The sequence below is a fragment of the Garra rufa genome, chromosome 19, assembly GCF_049309525.1.
Source record: "Garra rufa chromosome 19, GarRuf1.0, whole genome shotgun sequence".
Classification (NCBI taxonomy): domain Eukaryota; kingdom Metazoa; phylum Chordata; class Actinopteri; order Cypriniformes; family Cyprinidae; genus Garra; species Garra rufa.
The window spans coordinates 30748650-30768658 of NC_133379.1; the positions used below are offsets into that span (position 1 = coordinate 30748650).

The 20009-nt window shown below is 34.5% G+C and overlaps 1 protein-coding gene across 1 annotated transcript in view; it reads left to right on the plus strand.

Moving 5' to 3' along the window:
* The first annotated feature begins 310 nt into the window (after window positions 1-310).
* niban2a (niban apoptosis regulator 2a) overlaps window positions 311-20009 on the plus strand; it is a 44280-nt gene continuing 24581 nt past the window's right edge. Inside the window, exons 1-5 of the mRNA XM_073824654.1 lie at window positions 311-511; window positions 6099-6229; window positions 12224-12352; window positions 12564-12669; window positions 14013-14180. Coding sequence (XP_073680755.1) covers window positions 457-511; window positions 6099-6229; window positions 12224-12352; window positions 12564-12669; window positions 14013-14180 — 589 coding nt within the window. The 5' untranslated portion in view covers window positions 311-456. The remainder of the gene's footprint in view (window positions 512-6098; window positions 6230-12223; window positions 12353-12563; window positions 12670-14012; window positions 14181-20009) is intronic.

Consider the following 20009-nt stretch of genomic DNA (forward strand, 5'->3'; position numbering starts at 1 on the left):
AAACTAAATAAAATATTTTTTACTTCATTAAAGATTTAGAGCCCAAAACTTGTTTTCTTTCTAATATAAAATTAAAATACAAAAGTAAATACAAATAATTTAAATACGTAGTAAAGCCCATCATATAACAAAAGCAAATCCCTGATGATATCAGACTCTAAAATCAGCTTTGATTAAAAAAAAAAATACAACAGAAGGTTTTTTGTGAAGTTGGGTGTGTCAGGCGGTATAAACCACACCCTCTGAATGTCACTCATTTGACTCAACAAGCTTAAATGAGTCTTGTTTCTCACACAGAGGGCGTCACACAGTCAGTGAAGTCACGTCAAAATGAACACACCGCTCTGAACAACCAGGGATGGTTTATCTGGAAGACACATTTCTGTAGTGTTTCCTCCGTTTCAGCTCCAAAGGAACTTTCTTCGATACCTGTTGTCTGTCATCTAAATCGCCATCATGGGTGATGTGATTTCTACCAACCTGGATGAAGGCAAGCGGGAGATGATTACAGGTAAACGCGTTTGTATTACTTTTATAAAAGGGATAAAGTCATTTTCTGTACAGTAGAGCTACCAGTAGATGATATAAAGTAAAAAGCTTGGCTTTAGTTAACGTGGACACAGCAGCCACATTTTTATTAGGTTTTTAACAGACGCGTTTACACCGGAGAAACCTGGACGCGTTCGCGCTCAAAAACAAAAGCCAAATGAATCGCAGCAGTCAAGACGCGTTTTTAACTCAAAAATAAACTCAGACTTTCAGTTCAACTTTTTCCTAACTACTTATATTTTACACAGAATTAATACAGAAAGTCATACAGGTTTGTAAAAGCTCATGAGGTTGACTAACGTAAATCATGACAAATTGATTTGACACGGCGTCCTAAAAAACGCGACGCAACACTAACCAACAATTAAAAGTAACTTAGGCTAAACGCGTCGCGTTTAAACGCCCCCTAAAGCCTCAAGTATACACATGCAGGTTTAAATAACCTTTTGAGGCAACATTTGAGTAATATTTGTTTTAAAAACAGTTTTGATATTGCTAACCCTGTTTTGAAATGGATGTTTTCCCACTCTATAAACGTTTCTTAGGCGTTCAATGTTTTGGCATCACCATTCTTTAGCCATTAATAGTATCCCCAGTATCTTTAATAATAGTTCTCTGTCCACAAGTGATATTTTCTGCTAATAGTAAATTTGAGAAATGCCCTTCTATTTTTATCCCATATGAAGCTTCTACAAAGTATTTTAACTGCATTATGGTTCCTCTAGCTGGTTTGGAGAACTGGTTATATCCTCTACCTGTAAAGACATCCTTCCATAAGCATATATTAGTTCCTCTCCAAAGCACGATGGGAAATAATTACATACACGCTTTTGTCATTAAACAGCTTTATTCTTCAAGGCGTGCAATGCCGCAATTGTTTACAACATTTTATTTCCTAGAAACTAACATACTTCATCGCTATCCAGCATTCCCAACCTGACACGTGGGAAATGAAATGTTACCAGTCCATAATTTGTGACGTCAGTAGTGGTTACTGCGTTTCGGAGCTGCTTCTTGTCTTTTTCCCTCATGTCAATCATAGAAACTATCTCTGGATGAAAACCGACTTGATAAATGCAGCCTGAGTGTTATTTTAGAACAATTTTCAGTTGCGGAACACTGTTGAAAAACCAGTTTGAGTGAAACGAACACAGTGTGAGATAATTTCCTAAAGTTATTATGGGAAAACAAAAGCTCTTTTGGCTGTGACTGGAAATTTTGGATCACCTCAATCTTGTATGTACACACACACATACTCATACTCTAACAAGTCAGGACTGGTTAGCAAGTATGGGTTTCATTGTATGTGTCTGAAGTACCAATCCGGATCTTTCGCTGATGATAGGCTTGAGTCACTTGTTGAGTTGGCACGTAATGAAATGATCGTCTCGTTCTGAGCTCATTTCAGAGAAAAATTTCTAAGATGAATGCAGGTGGATCACATGGACGCATGTGCTGATATCATTAAATGCTGAGTCTATCTGCTGACTCAGCCCTTTTGAAATTCCACTACTGTGGGAAGATGTTTGGTCTTCACAAATTCTAGCCACCCTCATAGACTCTCCCTTTATGAAGCCGAGAGCAGTTATGAAGATGTTTGTGGTAGATGGACAGGAGGTCAGGAGGTTGAACTCTGAACACAGGAAATTCCTTTAGGGATCTCTAGACCTCCCTCGTGAACTATTTGACTAATAGGGCTGGATGTTTTCTGAGAGAGTGAGAGCAAGTATGAGCATGTCTTGGAGTAATAAGGAGGTGTCCTCATGCTCTCAGACTTTTGTTTTATCTGTCTCCCCCTTGTCTTTCCCTCCCTTCCTCAGTTTCATAGACGGTAAAGGGTTCGTCTGCTGACTGTGCATGTGGGAGGGGATGTTTGTCAGATTTTGGTATTTTATGGTTTTTATGGTCAATGAGTGGATTAGTTTGACTTGTAGAAGTCAGTTTTTTTTTAAACTTTATGTAAAAAATCATTAGGATATTAAGTAAAGATCATGTTCCATGAAGATTTTTTGTGTAAATTTCCTACCGTACATATATCAAAACTTAGTTTTGATTAAAAATATGCATTGCTTTATTTGCAAAAACATCATTTGGACAACTTTAAAGGCGATTTCCTCAAAATTTAGATTTTTTTGCACCCTTGTATTCCAGATTTTCTAATAGCTGTATCTCGGTCAAATATTGTCCTATCCTAACAAATCATACACCAATGGAAAGGGTATGTACCCTTATGTGGTTTGGTCACATTTCTTGAAATTGCAAGAATGACTTATGGCATTGTTAGTAGCATTTTTTTTTTTTTTTTTTTTCTTTTTTTTTTTTTTTTTTAAAGTGTCTGCATTATCATAACTCTCTTGGTGTGTCTTAATACAGTTATTTAATTATTATTATTCTTTGTAAAAGAAACTAAATCTTGGTATATATATATATATATATATATATATATATAAAAATATAAATAATTAAAAAACAGAAAACATTTTTTTAATTAACTAAAAATTACCATGTAAGCAGACATGTAAAAATTCAAATACAAAAACATGATAAAATTATAATTACAAAAATAGAAAAAATAATATATTGTGTGACATTGATAGAATGTAAAAATTCAAATAAAGTTATTTTAAATGGTAAAATATTTTAACATTTTTATTGTTTTTAATTTAATATTTTAATTATGTATTTTTTATATATAATTGTAAAGTTATACATAATTATAAAAAATAGAAAAAAGTTTGTGTGAAAATGGAAAAAATGTATTACTATTAACTTGTAAAAATTCTAAAAAACACACAATAAAATTATAATAAAAAAATAGAAAATATGTGACAATAAAAAAAGTTAATGTAAAAAAAACTTGGATAAAAATTAAATGAAAAGATTGTTTTATGTATAATTGGAAGTTATTTGAAATTGCAAGACTGACTTATGGCAGTATTGTAGCATGAAGCATCAATAAATAATGTTTTATATGCCATTGAATATGCATAAAATAAATAGAAATAATTGGAAAAACTGAGGAAAATATATATTTTTTTCTTTCTATGGACCACCTAGCATTCTGGAGCATTTTAGAGTAAAACCCATCTTAAGATGTAATGAGTGACGTGATGTGCAGTGTTCACAACACCATTACGTTTCAGTTTTATGCTGATAAGATGTTTTCCAGCGAACCATAGCCAGCACCTGTTCCGCCTGTGCCGACCGAGCGTCTAGAAGCACTTTCTGCAAATATACATGTGAATGAACACTGTGCAATAGTCAACACTGAGTCAAAGCAAACTGAGTCTACAAGTTATTCTAGTTTAATACAATAGCGGGTCTGCTAGAGAACGGTCTGCCCTCACAGACACACCGGCTGCTGCTTTCATGCAAACACAACAACATGCTTTTCATGTTCAAATGTCCTGTAACAAGAAGCTTCTAATCTGATGGAGTGCTTAAGAAAGGAGGTGTAAGTGAAGAGATTCCTTCCTGCGGAGACTTACTGTACAGTAAACCGGAATAGGCCATGTGCACTTAAAGAGCTGTACTATTTCAGTTGACAACCCTTCTCACATTCTTCCTTTTCCGTCACTGTCAGGTTGTTCCTTCCTGGTTTTGTGGAAGCATCTCCTGTTGCATATATTCAAACACGTGCTAGATTTCATCAGCATCCAAACTCTAAGGTTCTCGTCATGCGGTAAAACTAGACCAAGATGCTTTGAATATGGCATTCAAATGTGATCGCCTCCAATCATGCCTCACTTTTTCCATTTATTGGGCTCTTTATATAAGCAAATTCATCTTAATAGCACCATCTTCTTTTCATAAAGCTTTGATAAGCCTGGAGGCTCAGGTCTTTTCATTCTCCATGTTTATGTTCATACTGTGTCCATGTGTTTGTGTGTTTCCACACTTGACTGTTTTTGCAACTGTTTTTTTCTTTATAAAGAATTTCCATGTATTGTTGATCACCTTTTGTATTGTAGTCCTATTGTATTTCAGGATCAGCAATTTAAGATAAGATATATTTCCATATAACTGTTATGCTTTTGTAATATTGAGGGTTGCAAAAAATGATTATATTGGTTAGTATTATTATTTTTCCCTTACATTTAATATGGTTGTGTATTGAATAAATTATTTTATTAACTTATTTAAATTAAATTACCGTTTTATAAAAATAGATATGCATATAAAATTTGTATATATACTATATAAGACTTTGAAGCATACAGACTATATATTCATTTAAATACAGTTGAAGTCAAAAGTTTACATACACCTTGCAGAATCTGCAAAATGTTAATTATTTTACCAAAATAAGAGAGATCATACAAAATGCATGTTATTTTTTTAGTTCTGACCTAAATAGCATATTTTACATAAAATAAGCAAGAATGCATGTAGTCCAAATAGTGGACTAAATTTATAAAAATTACCACGTTTAAAAGTTTACATACAGTTATATTGTTTTGTTTTGTGTCTTTTGTTTTTTGGTTAGTGATAGTTGTTCATAAGTCCCTTGTTTGTCCTGAGCAGTTTAACTGACCACTGTTCTTCAGAAAAATCCATCAGCTCCTACAAATTCTTGTTTTTTTTTTTTTAGCATTTTTGTGTATTTGAACCTTCTACAGTGATGACTGTATGATTTTGAGAACTCTTCATACTGAGGACAACTAAGAGACTCATATGCAACTATTACAGATGGTTCAAATGCTCACTGATGCTTCAGGAGGGGAAAACATGCATTGATGGGTGTGAAAACTTTTTGAATTTGAAGATCAGGGTAAATAAATTGTACTTATTTTGTCTTGTGGGAAACATGTAAGTATCTGTAGCATCTGAAGTACTTATGTGGCATCTGAAGGGCAGTACTAAATGAAAAAAAAAATATTTAGGCAAAACATGAAAAATGCATCTTCATTCTGTTCAAAAGTTTACACCCCTGTTTTCTCTTGTGGACTATACACAAACATCTTTTAAGTGAAATATCTTATTCAGGTCAGTACTAAATTAAAAAATAACATGCATTTTGAATAATCCCTCTTGTAATGGTAAAATAATTAACATTTTGCAAGGCGTATATGTAAACTTTTAACCTCAATTGTAAATTGCAGCGTTATGTGGTTTAATAATCAAACATGGCAAAATCATGACTCTTTCAAACCCCCCCACACTGATATGAACTAATGATGGGAGGTTGACAGTAGACTCTCACTTGTTGTATTTCACACTTTAGTACTAGTCAACAAAAATTCTTGGATCAAGTTACAGCTCTCTTTTGTTTGGTGCTATACATTTTTCTTTTTTGTGTTTGCATCTTTGTTATCTTACCTAATTGCTATTGGGAACAATTTTCAGCTAAAATACTAAAACTAACTGAACTGGTTTACAATATTTGGTGATGGTGATTAAATGTTTATACTGCTATTTGACCTAGAGTAACCTCTAACAAATGGAACCTGCAATTTGCAGTGCACTCTGCAGCTGTAAAGTAATCATTTCTTTCCTGTGCTGTGTTTTTTCTTTAAATCTAACATTCCTGTGTCTCTTTTCCAACTTAGCCCGCACCAGTGCTGTGATGGCAGAGTTTGGGAGGTTTTACGAGCAGCAGTACGCCGTGGCTTTGTTCAACAGTGTGCGCTATGAGATCGAAGGAGGAGGGAATACCCAGACACAACTACTACATAGAAAGGTAAAACCACCTCTGCTGTTTGTCTGTCCAGTCATGTAGATCCCAGAGGGATTGGGAAAGATTGTCAGTGTTCAGTATGGCAAAAAATATTGCAAGCTCCAAGTTAAAAGAGATCAGAAGCCTTCCTGCTTCAGTTTTTACTTTTTTTTTTTTTTGGCTCTGCTATGCTATGTTTCCCTCATTTTAAAGGCTTTGTGGTCATGCTTATCGGCATGGAGTCGGCGAAGAGGAAGTGGAGCAGATTTCACACAAGTTAAATAATTGTAACAAAGACCTGAATAGCAAATGCGCACACACACAAAAACGTATAAATACTTTCCACTGACTGCAGAATCAAAGGATATTGGGTAGACGTTGCTTTCTAAGCCATTTTCCACCTAAATGATGCTGGTGCTGGTGCCAGCACACATTTCCACTGAGTACAAGGATGGTGTAACTGACAGTATTACTTGCCCACAAATGAAGCATTATTGTGCTTTACCCCTGTAAAAAAAGAGTAGATTGTGTTGATGCAACTGCCAAACATTATAATATTGTAAAGTCACAGGTGTCCTCAGAATGTGTGAGGTTTCAGCTTAAAATATCCCATATCAGTGACTGTATTATTTTGAAAAAGCTTATTTTGAGTGAAAGCATAAAAACACTGTTTTCATGCATGCCTCTTTAAATGCAAACTGGCTGCTGTTCCCCACCTCCTTTTCCAGAATAGGACCGTGGCTTTACAGCTCGTACCTCAGATATTCTGCCAAAAAATATCTGTTTGGTTTTGATTTACCAAGTCTATCAGACTGAAATCCTGCGTTTTATATCCATATCAGTTTTAACTTCTAATATGAGTGCGCACATTCTAAGCATGTGCACAGAAAGCGGCTGTCACACGGCATGTGAGTACTAAACTAAGCTCTCTTTCATGTCTTATTGCACTTAAACCGTCAAATACACACAATTTTATGTAAAAAAAAAAAACGCTAACTTTTGCCATGAGGTTAGAACTAGTACGCCATTGTTACTTATGAAAATAAAATGGTGCCAACTAGGGTGGAAACGTGCAGATTAAGGGGCAGGCATGTTATTGTAAGATTCCCTTTCTACGTCACAAGGGGAGCGAAATCTGACACGCTTGGTTTTTTTCACATGCTTGAGTGAAACTGACCAAAACAAAGTTACTGGCTAGTACTTTTTCACATTTTCTGGGTTTCTAGGTCAGGGACCCAATTATATCACTTATACATGGGAAAAATACAGATTTTTTTGTGATATGTCCCCTTTAAATGAGGAGTTCACAAGGAGTTTACAAAAAATACAGATAATTGTCTTTCTCTCTTTAGTCGCAAACAAATTGTTTTTTGAGGAAAACATTTCAGGATTTCTCTCCATATAGTGGACTTCTATGGTGTTTCTATTTGTTTTTTTGTAAAGGGCGTTTGATCATCTTTGTTTTTACTTTGATAACACTGGGTTGGTGCTAGGGGTGGCACGGTACATGGAAAAAAAACGAACCGTTCGGTTCGCTCGTCTCGGTTCGGTGCGTGTGTGCGTCACACGGTTCAACGCATGCGCAATGTAGCCTCGTGCACATAGTGAGTGTCCTTTTTGCGCGAAATAAGAGGTGTGTGTGTGTGTGTGGACATACAGACTGTAAAAGTGGTGTGCTGCAGGTTACGTCACGTGTAGAAATGGGAAGTTGGAGAGATAACGAAGGCTGCCCGGAGTTGGAGGATGCGCCAGCGTCGTATAAGGGGCCGTTCACATGTAGCGTCTTTTGCGCGCTCATGTTCGTTATTTCAAATGTGGACGCACGGTATGCGCGCTCATAATGGAAGCGACGTGCTCGTTTTTCCAGGCGCGTCTGCGCCGCATCGAGATAAAAATATCTCAACTTTTCAGTATGCCGCAAGCGCACCGCAGGTCATATGACATGAACCAAACAATAACTTGTTTAAAAGACAGAGCTTAAAGAGTTCCTCTCTTTTTCTTTTAAAAGATACTATTTTTGTAAGAGCTACACTGAAGTTGGCTCTTTGATAAATGCAAGTTAATTCTTCAGTTCAATCCTTATGTGCAAAAAAAGCACATAAATTCCTGTAGAGAGCAATACACATTCTCCTGTTATTGCCAAATAAATGAATCAAGAGAGAAGACATTGAAATCTCTCCTAGCTTTCCTCAGAGATGGTCCCAAAAAGTCAAGTCAAATTCAGTTTATGCATGATTACATAACTTTTTTAATACTGTATCCTAAATTTTGGATAATTAAGCTGTTATGCTGAAGTACATTTCTGGAGTGTTAAAGATTAAAAGAAAAAAATAACAACAACCGTACAGAACCGAAAACCGTGACTCTAAAACCGTGATACAAACCGAACCGTGGGTTTTGTGAACCGTGCCACCCCTAGTTGGTGCTTCTGCAGCGATGTAGGATGATTTTGAAGTTGGAGGAGAAAATGAGATGTCTTGAACAGGAATACACAGAGTTTACTCCAAGCTAGACAAGATGAGCATTTGAGGTTAAAAAGTATATAAATTGTCATTTATTTTATACAATAACCAATCGCTTCACTTCTTCCTCAGCTGGAATAGTTTTGAGCCCTTTGAAGCCGCATGTAAACTAGAGATGCACCAATTGATCGGCTAGTGATCGGAATCGGCCGATTTTCGCATGATCGGCCCGGATCGGTGACCGGCCGGTCAATTTCTCCTCTTGCCGATTCCTAGCCGATCCCTTTATTGTCAGCGGCGCATGCAATTACGTCACAGCCACGCGCGCGCAGTCACAGTCGCGTGTAAACATGTCTTTGGTGTGAGTGAAGATGACACAAAGATCGCAGTTTGTAACATTTATAAGGCCAAAATACAACGTGAGGGAACAACCACAAACCACGAAATCCGTTGACGTTTACTACACTTTCATTCATTCACATATTTGCGCTACGCCACCGCATACAGCGTCTTCACACACGAATAGTTTGAAGCAAGCATATGTTCCATTTGAAGGTAAAGCGTGCACGACGTGAATTTAATTTGTATTTATTTACAGATGCATTTATGTTACACTTCTCCAGTAAGTTTGATCTGTGTGTGAAGACGCTGTATGCGGTGGCGTAGCGCAAATGTGAATGAATGTTACGAAGTGTAGTACCGCTGAATTAACTGGTGACGAGGCAGAAATGCTTCTCTTTATCAAGAAAAATTTGACATTAATGCTCAAGTAATAGTATTTAATACGAGCATTGTTATTTGTACCTGTTTGAAGACACAGTTCACTTTTTGTTATTAAAGTTATTGTTGTGAGATGATCCTGTAATTAGTGTTAAAAAAATCCATATAAAATTCATTGAAGAAAAGTAGATTTTTGTATGCCTGCTTTGATACTTATATTTTATTTCTAATGTTTTCAAGGCTCAGAGCACTTTATTTTGTTAAAGTTATTTTTATATGAGAAGATGCTGTAATGTTTATACATTTCTTTTATTATAAAATAAAAAAATACATTGAGGAAAAGATTTTTGCTATAACTATACTATGTTAGTTACAGGAACTAATTTTATACCTTTTTCGAAGGCACAAAGCACTTTATTTTGTTGTAAGAAGATCCTGTAATGTTTGAGAATTTATTTTATTATAAAATTTAATTAAAGAAAATATTTCTGTATAGGCCTATGGTTTCTTTACAGTTCTTAAAAAAAAAAAAAAATCGGAATCGACAAAAATCGGAATCGGCAGGTCACACTTACTGAAAAATCGGAATCGGCCAAGAAAATTGCAATCGGTGCATCTCTAATGTAAACTACATTTGGAAGTTCAAACTCAGGGCACCATAGAAGTCCACTATATGGAGAGAAATCCTAAAACATTTTCCTCAAACTAATTCTATATGACTGAAGAAAGAAAGACATGAACATCTTGGATGACAAGGGGGTGAGTACATTATCTGTAAATTTTTGTTCTGGAAGTGAACTTCTCCTTTAAGTGGCTGGAGCTACTGTCCAATGCATGGGAACTTTGTATCCATCAACTGAATGTACATCGCCCTGGGCGTTCCCAATACGCCTTATTCAGCCCGCCGCCATTTTGAATCGAAAACGAGGCTGTGAGGGATAGCAGTCCAGCAGCGCCCACTGTGACATATTGTTGCGTACCGGGACGTAGATTGTTTAGTCATAAAAATAAAGAGAAAATATAATTTCACTAATTTCCACAGGACAAAGAACTTCAGAAAATGTGTATTATTAAGGTTCGACAGGACATAGGACCTAACTTTCAGGTAACAACATTGTATTTATTTAAGAAAATGACTGTGGAAACTAGCCGGTTGGCTAATTGCTAATTTATAATGTGAGCATGTTTATCTTCCTTTAAAAGTTTACGCAGAGCTAAAATGTTATGTTTTACTACAACAACTAATCTAAATATCTCCATTTTGTATAGATTACAAAGAACACAAGAGTGTGCTCAACGTTTTACTCAGGATTGTTTTTCAAAAACACTGACTGGAATTAGGAAGCTTAAGGAGGGTTCAGCTCCGTCTGTGTTTACCTGAACTCAAAGACCTCACGAAAAGAAAACCTTGCGATCGTAAATGAAAAAGATATTATTTTTAAATGACGTTTTAAAAATTAACATGCTTAATAGTTTGTGTTAAGAGCCTGCAGTTAGATCGTAAGCCTCTTTCAGACAACATGTTAAGTCATACAAAAAACAGTGGGTAGAAAGTTTATTTTTATGCAAAGCGATCAAAAGATAACATTTATTTATTAGTTTGCCATGTAGTGTTTGATGTCAACCCCTTTTAAAATCGCAAAATGATATTCAGAACATTATTTTTTTGTTTCTGTCTTGCTTTAGACAAGGAAAATGTCATGTTTATCGTAATTTCATAATAAAGGTCGGGAAGACGCTTATGACCTAGCTGCAGACTCTTAACACAAACCATTAAGCATTTTAATCTATATAACATCATTTGAAAAACTCTGTATAAGCGTTTAAAGGAAGATAAACATGCTCACATTAGAAATTAGCAGTCTTTCCACAGTCATTTTCTTAAATAAATGCAATATTGTTACCTGAAAGTTAGGTTATATGTCCTGTCGAACAATCCACGTTTTCTAGAGTTCTTTGTCCTGTGGAAAAATGTGAAATGACGTATTATTTTACGGTTATACAATCTACATCCCGGTACGCAACAATACGCCACAGTGGGCGCTGCTGGACTGCTATCCCTCACAGCCTCGTTTTCGATTCAAAATGGCGGCTGGCTGAATAAGGCGTATTGTTGTTTTAAATACTCTACTTGATATGGATGTTATCCCACCCTCCTGAACTCTGATAATAATTGTTTCTGAGTTGAGACCGGTCTAAGGAGCTGAAACCGGCTTTTCCGCAATGGAAAAATCTGTCAACCAATTCCAAATCTGAAACCAGTTCTTAGAAAGTTAAAAACTCATCAGCCTTCAATTGTGAACACTTTCCATTTATATTGGCATCCAAACTCTCCTGCCCTTCCCGATTATCAATTGTCCATGAAGCCATTTGATCTCTACTCCATTACCATGGCCAAGAAAAACTCTTGTGCACTCTTATTTTTAAAGTCCCCCAATTGTTATGAGCCAAGACAGCTGGATTTGTAAATATCTGTCTGCATTTATTTGCATTTAGTTTCAAAGATTAACAGATTAACCGTGTTCAAAGGCATGTGCACCCAGCAGTGGTAAGTGCAGCATCCATTAGCAGAAAGCAGTGGTTTTGATTGTAGACATAACACAAGCTTGAATGTCTTTTATGTACCAGTAGCTCCGCCCATTTCTTATTTTAGGCTGAATCGCTCAGATCTGTGTTATATAAACACGTCTCGAGTTGGCCTATTGTTATTCCAGACTGTTGGGAGTGTTTCGCGTTGGTCTTCGAAACAACGTTCATTGTTTTGTTTAGTCATGCTTTCATCTAGCAAAATGATTTTGATTTACATTCATTTACAATGTGTTTGTTCCCACCACAGGACCCTCTGAAGAACAAGTCCATCTTCTCTGGAAGTCTGTTTCAGTATCTGGAGGAGAGCAAGAAATGGAGGAGTCGCTTTTTGTATGTGGGCGACTCCTACAACATCAGCTTGTTTGAGAGCAAAGCGGTGAGTGTAAACCGCTGAGGTTTTTAGCTTTTTAGCTTTCACCACAAACACGCCCGGCTCGGATAATTAAATGTAAACAAATGAAAAATGATCTGAATGTTAATCTCGCATTACTGGACCTAACCGAAATCCGAAGTGTTTTGCTGTTAGTGGACACGTTTGTCATTTCCCCAGCTGCACAGTGATTCTGGGATGTCTGTTTCCTCTACAGGCGCATGATCGAGGTCTCCACTCCAAAGGGTTCATTAACTGTGCTGGGTACAGAGCCCTGACCTCTATGGAAGAATACCTGGGGCTTATCAACAATAGCCTGAATGGTGAGAAACTGGTTTATTCAATAATAATAAAAAAAATGCTGCTGGAATTCCCAAAGATCTTAATGGACATGCACAATATTATTTTAATGATATATATATATAAAATAATAAACAAAATAATAAAATAAAATAAAAATTAAATTAAATTATTTAAAAATAATAATTTAATAATAGTTTAAAAAAACTTCAGTTTATGGAGCAAGTTATTTATGCAAAAAATCAAATATTTCAAAAATTATTTCATATATTAATTTTTCCAGTTTTCGAACTTTCATTTATGAAGTAGGTTATTAAGGATAAAATAAATATTAAAAAATATATTAATTTATTAATATTAATAATAATATTCATTTTTTCCAGTTTTATAACTTCATTTTATGAAGTAGGTTTTTAGGGGGAAAAAATAGATATTTAACATTTTAATAATATATTAATTTTTCAGTTTTGGAAGTAGGTTATTTAGGAAAATACATAATTTAAAAATAATAATTTAATAATTATACATTTTCAATATTGAAAACTTTAGTTAATGAAGTAGGTTATTTAGGGAAAAAAATATTTAAACAATATACATTTTTAAAACTTCAGTTTATGTTAAGTTATTTGGGTAAAAAAAAATAAACAATAATAATTTTCAATTTTAAAAAGTTTACTTTATGAATTAGGTTATTTGAGGGGGAAAAAAATAAAGAATTTATATAAATTTAAAAAAATTTCAAACTTTAATTTATGAAGTAGGTTATTAAGGCTAAAATATAAAAAATAATAATTTATTAATATTAATAATAATAATATTCCTTTTTTCCATTTTTATAACTTGTTAGCTAGGTTTTTTATTACTAGGTTTTTAGGAAAAAATAGATATTTAACAATTTAATAATACATTAATTTTTCACTTTTGGAAACTTCAGTTCATCAAGTAGGCTATTTAAGGGAAAAAATAGTTGAATATATTTTTAAATTTTTTTTTAGACTTCTTTATAAAGTTTATATTTAAAGTTTATAGGGGGAAAATCAAATTAAAACTTAATTTTTCATTTTTTCAAAATTAAGTCAATGAAGTAGGTTACTTGTAGGAAATGTAGCATTTAAAACAAATAATTTAATAAAATATAAATTTTTCCATTTTTAAAAACTCTGAAGTAGGATAATGATTGATTGATATCATAATATACTTTTTTCATGATAAATGCTGGTTTCTTTCTTTTTCTTTTTTTAATATCATAATATGCTGCTTTTTTTCTTCTCCATGATAAATGCCAAATGAGCTCTCTGGACACATCCTTGTAATATTTAAAATAAAATTTGTAATCATGTTCATGTTTTGTGATCTGTTGTTTTAGATACAAAGGCCAAAACTGCCAGTGCCCCATTTCTGAAATGTCCTACACAGTTTCCCATCATCCTTTGGCATCCGTACGCTCGCCATCACTACTTCTGTGTCATGACAGAGAAAGAACAGAATAAGTGGCACGCTGTCTTCCAGGACTGTGTGAGACACAGCAACAACGGTGAGTCAACATCACAAAGCATTCGTACTGTTTTTAGACCGATGTCATGTGTGTTTCTCTTTTGCTGAGTGTATGTTTAAAAAGACCTATCTTATCTTCTTCACCTATATCACAATCGCAGGAAACAGTAGGTCACATGTTAATGCTCATTTGTTGATTTGTGTGTACAAAAGACACATACTTTCATGAGATAGTTGCTGTAGTTTGTTCCAGTATAATATAACTCTTCCAGAACATTTACTGCATAATAATTTCTTTCACAATGAGGGATGAATGAACAGTGAGATTTGACCTGTGAGATTAATCTTTCCTCCCCTGTCAGTCAAACATAGTCTAAAGAGCGTTTCTAGCTAAATATGCTGAGAAATCTCTGCATGCCTTTATAAAAATTCATAGTATTACATTACCTTCAACTCCACCCTCACAAATCACCTGTCTTCTGGCTTACCATCATATTTCAAATCACACAGCAGGGTGTGTGTCTATGCCTGTGTTTGTAAGGGGGGAAAAAAGTGTTTGTGACACAGCTTGAAATGTCAAATGCTTTGAAAATTGCTTTAAGGTGTGGAGGATGTTCCTTTTGTCATTTTAACTGATGTTAAATATCCCATGCAAGTACAGTGAACTTTTAATGATCTTTGTTTATGACGTCATCGTTAATTCGTCATTAGAATGCACTGAGCATGCTTTCCAGGAAATTTTACTTGGGAATCTTATTCCAAAATGGTTTAAATTTAAATTTAATAAAGGGTACAACAATATTTTAAGTGTTTTTTTTTATTTTTTTTTATTGTTTTTTTTTAGAGTTTAATAAGTATCAAATAATACTGAAGACTTATGGAGTTATGGATGATAAAAATTCAGTTTTGCCATCGCAGGAATTAAATTAAAGTATTTAAAAATATATTTTAAAGTATATTTTATCACATTAATATAAAAACATAGCAAAATATATATTTTTTGTATGTTTTTTTTTTTTTTTTTTTTTTTTACTGTGCTTTTGACAAATACAACCTTGAGCATAAGAGACTTATTTGAATGGTGCAAATCAAAAAATATTTTTAAAATAACTACAAAAGTTGTGTATAAAGTAATTCAAATGTTAAAAGCGTGTCTGAAAAATGTCGCACTATAGCTGTTGATGAACTAATAAAAGGAAGTATTGTATTCATTGGCTGATATCAGGATTGCACAACTAGCAGAGCAGCATAGCTCCAACATGTTGCCAGACGTTGACTGCTAACTGAACGTCCTCTGACCATGTCAACACCTTCCCATATGGCCTTGGGATAGATCAGAGGTACTCTCAGTTAGGCTTGTCAAGACATGACGGCAAATTGCTAGTTTTGTGGATCACAAATGATAATGACATAAGGTTTCAAAACCAGATTCCATACAATTGGCGCAGATATATAACTGTATAAATACCTCTTGGTATCTCTTTGGGATGTGATGCAGGGCTCTAGACTAACTTTTTGCACTGGTTGCACTGGTGCGCCTAACTTTTTTTCTTAGGTGTACCAGCACAAAAGTTAGGTGCACCCAAATTTTCAACCGCATCACATTTAACACCGCAGTTTTACAAGTTCACTTTTTTTTTTACTTTTTATTTTTTTTTATTTTTTATTTTTTTTTTTTTTTTTTTTTAATCCCTGTCCATATAGGCAATATTGACTTGTAAATGATTAACTAACAATCTGGTCAATATAAAGTTCTTTATTTGAAGCATATTTTTTTTCCCCAGTACTTTACCCTATACTTTGTGTAATAACGAAAACATTTCAGTGAAAAAATAAGTCAAACTCTCTATTTTAACATTTTGAACAATAGGGCTCTACAATTTTTTTTTTATTTTTTTTTTTGAAATTCTTGTTTTAATTTTTCTCATAATCAAATGAAAGCATAAACATTTATTTATTTTTAATCAAATGAAAAATAAACCTTTTTAATTTTTGGCAAACATATATATGATTTATAAATGGGAATATATAAACACCTACATTATACTGTACAAAAGTAATACAGGACTAATATTGTTCTGTTTCATGTTAAACCGTACTTTTATTTTGACAGGTTGCCGTGAAGTTTCTGTGTGTACAGTATGATATGATGCTTTCTCAAATGAAACGGTAAAAGTGACACAGTAGGTTTGGAGATTGAGTTGAGATGCAAATGCCAAAAATTAGCGGGAGCGTCACGCGTGCTTCAGTAGCCTATACGCGTGTAGTTAAAAAAAAAAAATACACGTCTCCACCATTAATACATAGAGGCAAACGGAACATGCAGGATTCATTTTAAACGGTCTTTTTGCCTTTCAGTTTTCATAGACACTAGTCTATGATTTGAATTAAGTGACAGACCAACTTTTGATTTATCAATCCAGAAATCAACGTATTACGTGGCATTCCGCGACATAGTAAATTCGGTTTTTATGAATGGAGTCCGCGATCCAGTCCGTGTTTTTGCGGAGGAGGCATTGTAAACGCTTGACAATGTAGAGACATCCTGACTGCATCACATGCATTTTCAAACGTACAGGAATATCTGGACCACGGCCAATCAGAGGGGGGGCGGGATCTGTCCTTCATCTCTGATTGTTTTAGACAACGATATGGGTCTAATGTGTGTCTGATGTTGAGCAACAGGGAGACTTTAAGAGTGACGGAGTTTCGTTTATTCCCCCTCTATCGGCTGGTCGCACCGGTGCAACCTTTGTTTTTTTTTAGTCGCACCATTGAGAAATTAGGTCGCACGTGCGACCAAATTGGTCGCACTCTAGAGCCCTGTGATGAGAGGCTGCTAATATGATTTAGGGGTGTGTCTGATAAAAAGTAAAGCTATGTCACTCAGCCTGACCTAAAGAGGCATATAAGACTTTATATATTTATTTATTTTTATTTATTTTGTCATAAGACTCAATTTTATGTTTATTTTAGATAATTTTGTTTTATTCTAAAGACTAAGTTTTGTCATACAAGGCTCGAAACTGTGACCATTTTGGTCGCATATGCTCCCAAAATTTAATCTGCGCGACCTCAAAATATATTTGGGAGCATTTGTGCGAGTGCGAAAAATTGTTGTGTTGCGACTTGGTTTCATTTCTTTACAAAACTTTCGCTATCCTACCGACTGCACTGTTGTGAGCTGATGCAGTGACAGGTTCGCCGTTCTCTCTTTTGATTGTGGACAATTAAAAGGTCTCCCCAATCTGCTTTTGAAGAAATATACTATATTTCGTGCTACAGCGTACATTCTGTCAGATACAATTCTGCTGCCTCCGTCTCAATATACTGTCCAACACGGCATACATTCACATCAAATGATAACTCGGCGGCAGAGTTGCACTCGCACAGCTAGGGGCGTAATTTCCACTCGGGACACGCTTTTCAAAATCCCCGTTTGTGTCCTCCCACTTTCAAATGGTTTTGTTAAAGTAATCTCTTGTATTGTAGAAAGCACGCTCCGTGCCCTCGAGAGTTCCCCACGATCGTTAAAATGAAACCAAAAGTAAAACACGCACGCGTGTTCAACAGCAATTTTAATACCCCACGTTTAGAGAGTGACTCCCCAATGCGCGCAAATTAGGCTCCATAAAATATCTAGGCTGTTATTAGTATGTGGGCTATAATAAATTGTGTAGTGTCTATAGCTCTATCATGCTTGAAAAATTCGGTCTCTATTTGCACTTTGAATATTGAAGGAGTAGCCTACTATGATTATGGCTGCATTTATTGCCTACACGACTAAGAAAGAAGTGTCGTTTATTTTTTGTTGTTTATACTGTAGATTGTTTAAAAATGCAGTGGTTGCCTCTAATTTAAATGGCTGTACCTATAATAGAGAAAACAATCATCTTGTTCATGTACTCATATGTGACCCTGGACCACAAAACCAGTCATAAGGTTAAATTTTACAAAACTGAGATGTATACATCATATGAAAGCTCAATAAATAAGCTTTCTATTGATGTATGGTTTGTTAGGAATAGGACAACATTTGACTGAGACACAACTATTTGAAAATCAGGAATCTGAGGGTGCAAAAAAAATCGAAATACTGAAATCACTTTTAAAGTTCTCCAAATTAAGTTCTTAACAATGCATAATACCAATCAAAAATTACATTTTGATATATTTACAGTAGGAATTTTACAAAAAATCTTCATGGAACATGATCTTTACTTAATTTCCTAATGATTTTTGGCATAAAAGAAAAATCAATAATTTTGCCCCATACAATGTGTTTTTGGCTATTGCTACAAATATACCCCAGCGACTTAAGACTGGTTTTGTGGTCCAGGGTCACATATTATCATTCATTCTTGTCCCTTGCTTAAGGCGTAAAATAAATATATAAAAAAGGCTTTCAGAATCAGCCCATTTGCTTGTAAAACATCTGCAATCAGAATCGACCAAGAAGAATCAAGATCGGCGCATTACTAAAAAAAATATTATGTGCTCCTAACTTTTTGAAGTTGGGAGCACCAGTGCTACCAAGTAAAAAAGTTAATTTCGAGCCCTGTCATATAAGACTCAATGTGACAGACTTAATTTTGCATTTTATTTTATTTTAAGACTCAGTTTGCCATATAAAACTCAGTGTCATATAAGACCTAATTTTGTTATTTTATTGTTTATTTTATTTAAGACTCAATATGTCAGACTCAATTTTGTATTTTATTTTATTTTTTTAAATTTAAGACTAAATTTTGTTAGGGTTCACCCTAAAGACTCAATGTGTCATAAGACTTCTGTATTTTTTGTATTTTGTTTTATGACAAAATTTTGCCATGTAAGACTCAATGTTTCATTCGTCATTTTATTTAATTTCATATATAATAATACTTATATAATTGCGTTTCAGACTAAATTTTGTCATGTAAGACTCAATGTGTCATAAGACTTAATTTTGTATTTTTTAAACTCAGTGGCCTGGTTTCACAGACCGGGCTTAGACTAAGCCAGCATTAGGCCATAGTTCAATTAGGACATTTAAGTAATTTATGTAAGTGTGCTTAGAAAAAAACATTACTGGTGTGCATCCAGAACGAAAGACACTGATACATTTTAAGATCAGTCAGTGCAAGTTTCTTTCAGTTAAAGTTTTCATTTCAGTCTAGGACTAGGCTTAAGCCTTGTCTGTGAAACCAGGGTAATGTGTCTCATAAGACTCAATTTTGTTTATTTTATTTTTTTAGTTGATTTTATTTAAGACAATTTTATTGTGTAAGACTCAATGTGTCATCTGTCTGTCCACTTTGAGGAAGCACAAACTTCTGTGCTCTCCACAGTCAGAGATCTATTTTTTTTTTTAAAGATGGGACCTTCAAGTCACACATTAGCTAGGGGCTACATACAGTGACCTTCCTGCTGATTTACCTGCAGAAACTATGCAAGCTATTTGACTGCCATTCCATATTCTGGTATATTTTTCATATTTGTGACACAAACTGGAGAAAATATGTTGGGCTGGGCTAGATTTTTATCCATTGGGAATTGAAAAGTAGGCTTTTGAAGATTAAAAGGCTAGTATAACCTTGAGCCTCTTGATTTTTCCAAATGGTTATGTTTGCTCCATTTAAATACTACTTATACTATTGGCAAGAAAACAACTGTGTATAAAGGTAGCCTAAAACAGTTAAGCCTAAACAGTTGCTTTATCCACCTTATATTTGAATGCAGAAGTAAATGGTTTTCAGTGAATGTCTGAGACTTCTGGTTCATTAGCTGCTGTTGAGAAATGACAAGAAGAATAACAAATTGCAGCGTGTTCATAATTAAGATAATGCAGGAAAATAATATGGTAAGTCACACCTGTTTCCAATATCAA